General features: G+C 53.7%; 1 protein-coding gene across 1 annotated transcript in view; it reads right to left on the bottom strand.

Annotated features, from left to right (window-relative positions):
- Positions 1-6: 6 nt before the first annotated feature.
- Positions 7-11,142, bottom strand: part of BRME1 (break repair meiotic recombinase recruitment factor 1) — a 19,989-nt gene continuing 8,853 nt past the window's right edge. The window contains exons 5-8 of the mRNA XM_023724767.1: positions 8,251-9,438; positions 2,717-2,805; positions 874-969; positions 7-260 (exon numbers count right to left, since the gene is read on the bottom strand). Coding sequence (XP_023580535.1) covers positions 110-260; positions 874-969; positions 2,717-2,805; positions 8,251-9,438 — 1,524 coding nt within the window. The 3' untranslated portion in view covers positions 7-109. The remainder of the gene's footprint in view (positions 261-873; positions 970-2,716; positions 2,806-8,250; positions 9,439-11,142) is intronic.

The following is an 11,142-nucleotide window of genomic DNA, read 5'->3' as shown; positions in this document are numbered from 1 at the left end:
GAGACTGTTTTCAGCTGTTTAGAATGAACATAGGGAACTTCTTAGAGCCTGGGCTTGTCCATCTGCAAAGGAAGCACATGTGCCTGCACACAGTGTTGTGGAAGCAGCCCTACACATCCCTCCAGGGCTGCTCCCCTCGAGGGAGATTCGCAGCTCCCTTAGGGGCATAGGGCACAGGGGCCTTTCCTGCCGGCTTCGCCTTCCAGTAGCTGAGGCGCTTGAAAGCTTCCAGGTCCCGGTGGGTGCTCATGATCAGCCGGCTAGGGGGAAACAGGCACACGAGCTGGGAGGTGCGCATCACCACTACGCACCAGAGCGGAGCCCGCACGCTCGCCCTTGCACACACTCATGAAGGCACACTCACCCCCTCACAGGCACACACTTGTGTACACTCATAAGCCCACTTGCATACACACTCCCTCACGTGCACACTCAAATGACGGCAGATACACTCATGCACAGGCACACACGTGGACGCTCACACACAGGTACACGCACACTCATTCACACTCATGGTCACACAGGTACACTCACACATGTATACACAGATGCACACACCCTCACTCATATACCTACTTGTGCACATGCAGATACAGGCACACACGTGCAAACGCGCGCCTGCATACACAGAATCAGCTTGTTACAAAGTTTGACCGTTCACACTACTCTTAAGAGCTCAGAGTTTTGGCAACACATGGGTCAATGCTGCAGAGGGGTGGGGAGAGGAATGAGCAGGGGTGGCAGAAGCTCCCGGAGGCCCCTTGCTGCCCCCTTGGTGGTTCCTGCCTGTCTCTCACTGCTCCCTGGGTCCCCCCTCCCATGGGGCCATCCCGGGGTCCCCAAGCCCCTCACGCGCCTGAGACCAGCCCTCACTTGAGATTGGAGAGCTCCATGATGAGGCCACACACGGTGTCTGTTGCATCCTCCAGCCTGGGGGCCTCGAAGGCCTTGTTCCCCAAGTCGTGGGTCCTGTGGGAGGAAGGAAGGAGGAGAGGCCTGGCCTGGCTTGGGACTGCCCTGCTGGAATGCGACGCCAGTTTGAGGAGCTTTCACAGGGCTTTGTAGCTAGTTTGGTTTTTTTTTAGCTATCTACTCTGCACTTGCTGTTTATGGCAGAGCCCTGATTGCCAACACAGTTGGCAGTACCGTAGCCACTTGTACACCGAATCCAGTCGCTCCCCTACCACTGCCACCCTTGTCAGATCACGCCTGGGCCACAGCCTCTTCCCTGGTCCCTGCTCCCACCTCTGCGGCCTAATCCCCACGTTGCCCAGGGTGAGGGGAGGAGGGACTGTGAGAGTGGAAACCCCACCCCATACCAAAAAAATAAAACACCAAACCAGCTGCCGTGGAGTCAATTGACTCATGGTGACCCCACATGTGTCAGTGTAGAACTGTGCTCCACAGGGTTTCCAATGGCTGATTTTTCAGAAGCAGATCACCAGGCCTTTCTTCTGAGGTGCCTCTGGGTAGATTCAAACCTTTTGGCTAGCAGTTGAGTGCTTAGCCATTTGCACCCCCAGGGCCTCCCCTCAGGGCACAGCTCTCCCTAAAGCCTGCAGGCCATAACCACGGAAATCCCTGTTCTGCTCAAACTGCCTTATCCCCCGAGGCAGCTGGCTGTCCCTGGTCCTGAGCCTCCTGGGTGTCTTACTCAGCCTTGGACCACCAAGCCCAACTCCAGGACTCTTCCTGGGGGCTCCAGCTGACATCCGTGCTGGGTGGGCACTGCTCAGGGAAGAATCAGAGACTCAGACACAAATCTCCCACTCCCTCCCCGCTGCTCACAACAGAGGGAGCACTTTGACTTACTGCCTCTGGTCCACATGCAGGTTGTGTGTGTGTGGGGAGGGAGGGACAACAGGTGGCACCACAGGTACTGAGAACCTGTTCAAGGGCAAGGAGGTGAACACAGCTGCCCCACACCACGACGAGCAGGAGGAGGAGGGACAAGTGCAGCCGAGGGCTGCAGCCATGGGCCCCTCTTCCACATTCCCCAGACAGAATCTTGTCCGTGAATAATGGATGAGCCTCTGCCTCTGTGAAGAGGGAGGTTCAAGTGAAAGGTAACAGGAGAGGAAGGGAGGGGTGGCGCTGACTGGAGCAGGATGGGGGAAAGACATCCTGAGGAGGGAGTGGACTGGAGGGCTCCCACAGACCCTGTGGCTTGCAGGAGGGAAAGGACGTGGCTTGCCCAAGCACAGAGCCAGAGTTGGGGTGGTGAGGAGACCTGGGCAGAGACCAGAGCTGCAGATGGCTGGAGGTGGTCCTGCCAATGGCTTGTAGCCCTGCCTGGGTCCTCTTGCCCTCTTGGGCACTCAGAGAAAGCTCTGGCCTATCTCCCCAGGAAAATGCACACATGTACCTATAAACACACACAAAGCTGCGGGTGCCACCCCAGGGGTCCCAGGAGTCCATGGAGCAAGGTGTTAGCTTGGGTAAGGATCACTGTATTTGGGGGGAGGGAGGCAAGGGACACACATAGTTTGGAAGATGGGGCCCAGCTCTTTTATTTGGTTGGGGAACTGAGGCCTAGCAAGGGGGATACCAGACCAGCTCTGTCACCCTTGTCGGTAGAATGGGAGCCCACGTGGCAGATGTGAGGAAGACGTCCAGCGGGGCCATGGGGTCTAAAGAGCTAGGAGGGCAGTGACCCCAGGGATGAAGGGCGGCCTCATGCTGCATCGAGGGTCCCAGGCCGCCTCCCACCGCCTACCTTGGCTGGACCACGGTGACAGGGGCTCCAGTGGCAGGTGGGCTGGTGCCAGGCCAGCAGGAGCTGGGTTTGCTCCCCATGGGAGATGCCTGGAAAGAGAGAGCACACACATGGAGGGCATGGCCAAGCAAGGCCAGCACAGAGGAGGGGGAGGGTCACCTGGCTCGGCTGCCCTGAACACTGAGGCCAGGACTCCGGGCAGAAGGAAACGTGGGTGAGGGCCACCTGGCGGGGAGCCAGTCAGGCCAGCAAAGCTACTCTCTTTCCCCCACTTGCCTGACATCTGCCCAGCCCCTCTCTCCGCCCATGCTGTCACTCTGCCCTGTGGTCCTGCATCTCCCGGCAGGCATTTCTGTGGGCACTGATGGTCTCATCAGTACACTCACTGTCCCTGACCACTGGGGTGACCACACAAGCCACTGCTTCCCGCACACCCCACAGTCTCTAGAAAGGTGCAGAGAAGCCCACACAGGGTCTCTGGCTGCAGCGTGGTGGGCACAGCATGGTCAAGGGCGAGGTCATCTACCTCAGCCAGACAGGCAGCGTGTATAGTTATCAGGAAAAGACTTTGCAAATATCTTGCAAGGGAAAATTCATAATTAATAGAGAAGAAAACCAATAACCCTGTGAAGTTTAAGTTTCTAAATGTCAACTGTGGTTTAATTTTCGTGGAAAATGTCAAGCTCGACCACAGAGATGACGTAAGTCCCTCTAAGTGGCAGAAGCTGTGGCGGATAGGCAGCAGGGCTGTCTACCTCTTCCGGAGAGAACAAAGTCTGGGAAAGGGGGCTTGTTCTAAAGATGTCCATCCCAATCGGAGGATGGGGTGAGAGGCTTGAGCCACCAGTGCAAAGGGTCCCTGGATGCAAAGGCCATCAAGAACTGCCCGTGTAGGAGCCCTATGAACAATGGCAAAAAGTGGAAACAGCTCAAATGGCCATCAATGGATGAAAGGAGGAACGAAATGGGATACATTCACACAATGGAACGTTACTCAGCCGCGAAAAGAAAGGAATCGCTGACTGATGCTATGACGTGGGTGCATCTTGAAGACACTATGCTTAGGGAGAGAAGCCAGACACTGAAGACCATGTGCTATGTGATTCCATGCACAGGGAATGGCCAGAACAGGTAAATCCCTACAGACAGGAAGCAGATGAATGGCTGTCAGGGGCTGGGGGTGGGAAAGGGGAGTGACTACTATGCAAGCATCTTTTTAGGGTGATGGAAATGTTCTATAATTGGATTGTGGTGATGGTTACATGATTCCATAAATTTATTACAAACTATTGAACTGTACACTTAAAATGGGTGAATTTTATGGCATGTAAATTATACCTAAATAAAGCTCATAGGGTTCTCACAGGGGAGTGATTTTGACCCCCACTGGGACACCTGGCAACGTCTGGAAATATGTTCGGAGGCAGCACTGGAAGTGCTCACTCGTCTATGCCAAGAAATTTGGAAAACAGCTACCTGGCCAACCGACTGGAAGAGATCTATATTTATGCCTATTCCCAAGAAAGGTGATCCAACCAAATGTGGAAATTATCAAACAATATCATTAATATCACACACAATCATTCAAAAGTGGCTACAGCAGAACATTGACAGAGAACTGCCAGAAATTCAAGCTGGATTCAGAAGCGGACAAGGAATGAGGGATATCGTTGCTGATGTCAGATGGATCCTGGCTGAAAGCAGAGGATACCAGAAAGATGTTTACCTGTGTTTTATTGACTATGCAAAGGCATTTGACTGTATGCATCATGACAAATTATAGATAACATCGTGAAGAATGGGAATTCCAGAACACTTAATTGTGCTCATGAGGAACCTGTACATAGATCAAGAGGCAGTCGTTTGAACAGAACAAGGGAATACTGCGTAGTTTAAAGTCAGGAAAGATACGCCTCAGGGTTGTATCCTTTTTACCATACTTATTCAATCTGTATGCTAAACAAATAATCTGAGAAGCTGGACTATACAAAGAAGAACGGGGCATCTCATTAACAACCTGCGTTATACATATGACACAACCTTGCTTGCTGAAAGTGAAGAGGCCTTGAAGTACTTACTGATGAAGATCAAAGACCATAGCCTTCAGTATGGATTACACATCAACATAAAGAAAACAAAACTCCTCACAACCAGACCAATAAGAAATATCATGATAAACAGAGAAAAGACTGAAGTTGTCAAGGATTTCCTTTTACGTGGATCCACAATCAACACCTATGGAAAGCAGCAGTCAAGGAATCCAAAGACCCATTGCATTGGGAAAATCTGCTGCAAAAGACATCTTCAAAGTGTTCAAAAGCAAAGACGTCAACTGGAAGACTTAGGTGGGCCTGACCCAAGCCATGGTGTTTTCAACTGCCTCATAGGCATGCGAAAGCTGGACAATGAATAAGGAAGACCGAAAAAGAACTGATGCCTTTGAATTATGGTGCTGGCAAAGAATACTGAATATACCATGGACTGCCAAAAGAACGAACAAATCTGTCTTGGAAGCAGTGCAACCAGAATGCTCCTTAGAAGTGAGGATGGCGAGACTTCGTCTCACATACTTTGGACATGTTATCAGGAAGGATGAGTCCCTGGAGAAGGAGATCATGCTTGGTAAGGTAGAGGGTCAGTGAAAAAGAGGAAGACCCTTGACGAGATGGATTGACACAGTGGCTGCAACAATGGGCTCAAGCATAATGATTGTGAGGATGGCACAGGACTCGGCAGTATTTCGTTCTGTTATACCTAGGGTTGCAGTGAGTTAGAACCGATTCAACAGCACCTAACAAAAACACAAGGACACCTGGTAATGTCTGGAAACATGTTTGGTTATCCCAACTGCAGGGGTGGGGGATGAGGACAGGGGCATTACTGGCATCTGGTGGGTCGAGGCCAGGGATGCTGCTAAATATCCTACAGTGCATGGGACACCCCCACCACAGTGATCTGGCCCCAAACATCAGTAGTGTCAAGGTGGAGAAGCCCTGCTGTAGCCAAGAAAACCCAATGAAGCAGTTCTACTCTGTAAAAACATGGGGTTACCATGAGTCGGGGACCAACTTGACGGTAGCTAACAACAATGGCGTCCAAGCCCAGGCGTACAGAAGGCTGCATCTGCCGGCCCCCCTACGGGAGCCACTGTGAGAAGATACCAAACTTTCCCTGAGGGAAAACCGGCTCCTGTCACTGCTGTGCAAACTCCCAGTCCTGTTCCTCCCTGATGCCATGTGGGGGTGTGCTGCTGAGGTCAAGGGTCACTATGCCTTGTCACCAGGAGAACGGCTGTCACTGCTCTCTCAATCTGAGCTCTGTAACCAAGGACCCTTGCCCACATGCGGGGCTACCGGGCGTGGCTCTGCCTTCCCACAGGAACCTGCTGGGTGGCTGGGTCGCCCTGACTTGCTCAGGAATGCCCAGTGTCAAAACAAAGCACACCCAAGTGCTGGCAGCCTGGCCTGAGTGCTGGTTCCTCCCCCAGCTGGTCCGACCACCTGGTCCTGATTTCTTGATGTTCTCAAAAGCGCAAAGCCTCTGCCAGCCTGTCTGGAAGGGCTCACAGGTTCACTTGCTGGATGCTGCCTGGGCAAAGCTGATCCCAAACCTTCCAACTTCTTCCCCAACCTTCTCCCCAGCCACCGCCCAAGAGGCCAGGGGCGGGGAGCAGCTTACTTGGCTCTTCTTTCCAAGGGAGGGTTTGCAGTTTTTAATGGGCGAGGCTCCCAGGATAACATCTCGGCTGTGTCCAGCCCCTGGAGTCTACCTCTCCCAGATCAAGGGCCATCTCGTCCACACTCTAACACCATACTGCACTGGGAACTTGCTTTCAGCAACACCATCTGACAACATCGTGAAATGGGTGGGCACCTGCAGGCTGGCTGGCAGAGGTTAATCGCTGTGCCTTCCGTGTGGTGGCCAGGCCAGGCACGAGGGCCGGGGCTGAGGAACCACTGACAGGTCAGCACTGCGGATGGTCAGAGTGACCCTGGAGATGGCCAGGAAGCACCCTCTCTGTGTCCAGCCCAGCCTTGCGACCCTCCCAGGTTGGAACAGCGGGCCATTGCTTCAGTTGTGCTGTGCTCAGGAGCTGTGGTTCTACGAAAACCTGGTAACTAGGTGCTGTAGAGTTCATCCTGCTCATGGCGACCTTATGTGTGTCAGAGTACAACTGTGCTCCACAGGATTTTCAATGGCTGAGCTTTTGGAAGTAGACTGCCAAACCTTTCTTCCAAGGCTCCTCTGGGTGGACTTGAATCTCCAACTTTTCAGTTAGCAGCTGAGCGCATTCACCGTTTTGCACCACCCAGGGACTCCACTCTACGAAAAAGGGTTCTTTAAACACTGGACTCAGGCAGGTGGGGCCCATGCTAACCACAGGGGCAGGGACCACGTTTAATTTTTCTCCTGACACGGAGCAGGTGCTCCATAAATAGGTGCTGATTGGATTTTTAATGTCTCAGCAGAGATGGCCAAAGAAACAGGCTGACACATGAAAAGCAAACAAGCTCCAAGTTCCAGGGCAGGGTGGCTGAGGCGCAGCTTCAGAATCAGGCCGACCTGGAAGCAGGCCCAGCCTCCTCTGCTCACAGCTGTGTCACCTCCAGCAGGTACCTGACCCCCTTCAGCCTCTTGGCCGCACCCAGTGTGTGGAAAGAGTACCTACCGCCTGCCTCCCAAAGGCAACTGCCAAGCACTCAGTCTGGCTCAGGTGCGCCAACCACCAGGGTTGCTCCACTTCCTGAAATGAGGCAGCCACCTGCCCTGACAGGTGATCAGGGACAGCTGGCACAGACTCAGCAGCCGAAGAAGGCAACACCTGGGCAGCTTTTCTACTGCCCTGTCAGGTGGGCAGGTCCCGGAAGGAGGCAAAACCCTTACAAATTCCAGTGGGAAAAGAAAATCACACACACATACATATGTATAAAACCAAACCAGCGGCCATCGAGTCAATTCTAACTCCTGGTGGCCCCATGTGTGCAGAGTAGAACTTTGTTCCATAGGGTTTTCGAGGCTATTTGTTATTTATTTTTATCCATCTATTTATTTTTCATTCATTCATTAATAGAGTCCTATCAGAATCTTCAGTGACCCTACAGATGAGCAAAGGCTCTTTGTCAGTTCGGGGGTGACATTCCTCCCCAGACCCAGTTGGGGGTCACGGGCTCACCAGGTCGCCCTTCTCGGTCCAGGGCTTGCAGCCAGGGAGGGCCGCTGAAGGGTGGAGGGGCCGGCACAAAACTGCAGCTCCCAGGGGCTCAGAGAGGGAGGGTGACTGCCTGGGCCAGCAGACTAACTGCTCCGCGGCCCCCTGACTCTTCAGCCCTTCCATGGGGCAGGTCCATCAGAGGCAGGTCTGACTCTTCCAGAAAACCACTTACTCATTACCCACCCAAGTTGCAACTCAGACCCCTGAAGGCATCTGCTGTGAAAACAGGACCCTGCACACCCCCAACTTCCTCCAGGGAGGGCTCGCGGCTGTCTGGTACCTGCTTGGGGATAGTCCAGCTGGACCGCAGGGGAGCTCTTACCTGCCCAGGTGGGGCTTCGAAGTCGGGGGCATCCAGAGCATCCTGTATCTGGCTGTCGGGCAGGAAGTCCAGTTCCATGGGTGAGGAGCACCCCCAGACGGCCTGGTCTGCAGGGTCCAGAGCAGTGTGGGCCTCGGGCCCCTGGGAAGGGCCATCCACCACTTCCCTATGCTCTGGTGGGCTAGTGGCTCGGAGGGACAGGCTGTGCCCCGGGGGCTCAGGGTCTAGCCGGCTCTCACCACCTGGCTCGGCTGCCTTCCCACCCAGAGGCTTTGGGGAAAGCAGCGCACACACGCCCACCGGCTCCTCCTGACCAGGGCTTAACATCTGTTTCAGATCTACACCTGGACCCGCTTCTGTGGCGAGAGGGCCAGAATCACCACCAACTACTGTAGGCTCTTGGTTCTCCTGAGCAGGAACCCGGGCGGCCACAGGAGGCCCTGGGGCATCGCCAGGGGGCTTGTCTTCTGGCCCTGCCTCCCCCTGGACTCCCACTGCCACCAACGAGCAGGGCAGGGCCACACTGTGGCTGCTGTTGGGGGCCTGCCGGTGCAGCCTGGCCACCTTCAGAGCCCCCGGTGGTAGTGCTGTGGGGTCTGTGCTCCAGTTTGTAACGATGACAACAGGCCTGCTGGGCGTCTGCACGTGGCTGGGGCAGCCCTGGGTGGCAGACCCAGGCTCTGGGCCCTGAGACACAGGGCTCAATCTCCGAGCAGGATCAGGGCCCAGGGCACCTGGAATGCCTTCTCCTTCCTCCTGGGGGGCTCCTCCGTGCGGCTCCTTCCCTTCAGACTCATTACTGGGTGGGGGCCCTTTCTGGCCAGGACCCTCAGGAGCCAAACCCTTCTCTGTGCCAGGCCTGCCGTTCCCTTGTGGTTCCACTAGGAAGCCAGATTGGAAGCTGCTGTTTCCACCACGGGTCCCTGGCTCTGACGGATGTTCCTGGCTGGCCCTCTCTGAGGCAGAGGGCACCGCCCCCCAGCTTGGGGAGCCGTCAGGGGACATCACGGGCAGAGAAGCCCCAGTGCCCGGCACAGGCTTTGGGGGGAGCTGGCTGTGCTGCTCTGGGCAGGTGACAGTGGCCTGTGCCTGGTCCTTCAGGCCTCCTTCCTCCGTGAAAGCCAGCCCCGGCAATGCATGCAGCTGCTGGCTTCCCACCTGAGGGGCACTGGGCTCCTGCAGTGTTTCCTGTGGAGAGAAAAAGACTTAGCCTGGGACCCTCACTAATCCACCCTTTGGAATAATGTTCTAGTACTCACTCACTGGCCCTGTCCTAAGTCTTGGTGCTGTGGATGCCCATATATCACCTACCACTCTGCCCTGAACCACCAGAACCAGTGCCAAGTGAGCTTTTGCTGGGGGCTGGAGGGGGCTGGGAGCCCGGAAGCCCTCCTTCCAGCAGCTTCCTCTCCCAGCCAGGCAGCTCTCAGGAAGATCAGGGGCCTAGGGTCGCACCCATGGCAGTTTCCCGGTTTTGATCATGGACTTCAGTTATGTAATAAGATGTCACCATTGGAGGAGGCTGAAGAAGGGTACATGGGACCTCTCTGTACTGTTTTTGCAACTTCCTGTGAGTCTATAATTATTTCAAGGCAGATAAAAAGTTTAAAAAAAAAAAAAAAAAGCAAAGCATCCCTAATGGGTTCTCTCCTGTCACTGCATGGTCAGCTCCGTGAGGGCAGAACTGGGTTAAGCGTGCTCACTGTCCCGTCTCCCCAGTGCTGGGGCAGTGCCTGGCACTGAGAAGCCTCGCAATAAGTATTTCTGGGATGAATCTTAAAGGTCTGACCACGTGGACTCACGTGTGTGTGGAACGCACAGGCCCGCAGCAGTATTATCAGCAATCAAGAGTGCAGTTAGGGAAAAAAAAAGAGTGCAGTGAGGGGACTCACAGACCCCTGCGCACATGTGTTCACAGCAGCACTGTTCACAAGAGCCAAAAGGTAGGAACAACCCAAGTGTTCATCAACAGATGAGTGGATAAATCCCATGTGGTATATGGGTGCAATGGCATATTACCCAGCCTTGAAAAGGAATAAAGCACTGATACATACTTCAACGTGGATGAACCTCAAAAACATGCTGGGTGAAAGAAGCCGGACACCAAAGATCACATGTTGTGTGATTCCATTTACATGAGATATATAGACCAGGCAGATTCATAGACACAGAGAGCAGATTGGTGGTTGCCAGGGGCTGGGGGTAGCAGGGAAAAGGGAGTGACTGCTAATGGGTACGGGGTTTCCCTTTCGGGGTGATGAAAAGTTCTGGAACTAGACAGTGGCGATGGTTGCTGTTGTTGTTGTCAGGTGCCGTCGAGTTGATTCTGACTCATAGCGACCCTATGTACAAGAGAAGGAGACACTGCCCGGGCCTGCGCCGTCCTCACAATCGTTACGTTTGAGCCCACTGTTGCAGCCACTGTGTCAGTCCTTCTTGCTGAGGGTCTTCCTCTTTTTTGCTGACTTTCTATTTTACCAAGCATGATGTCCTTCTCCAGGGACTCATCCCTCTTGATAACATGTCCAAAGTATGTGAGCATTCTGGCTGTACTTCTTCCAAGACAGATTTGTTCATTTTTCTGGCATCCATGGTAATATTCAGTATTCTTCCCCAGCACAATTCAAACGCATCAATTCTTCGGTCCTCCTGATTCACTGTCCAGCTTTCACATGCATATGAGGCGACTGAAAGCACCACGGCTTAGGTCAGGGGCACCTTAGTCCTTAAAGTGACATTTTTGCTTTTTAACCCTTTTAAAGAGGTCTTTTAGAGCAGATTTGCCCAATGCAAGGTGTTGCATAACATTGTGAATATAATTAATGTCACTGAACTGAATGGTACACTCAAAAATGGTTAAAATGGCAAGTTTTATGGTATATATATATATAT

This window comes from Trichechus manatus, unplaced genomic scaffold (assembly GCF_000243295.1).
Source record: "Trichechus manatus latirostris isolate Lorelei unplaced genomic scaffold, TriManLat1.0 scaffold00258, whole genome shotgun sequence".
Taxonomy (NCBI): domain Eukaryota; kingdom Metazoa; phylum Chordata; class Mammalia; order Sirenia; family Trichechidae; genus Trichechus; species Trichechus manatus.
Note: the sequence above shows the minus strand (reverse complement) of the source record. Positions and strands in the feature narration are given on the sequence as shown.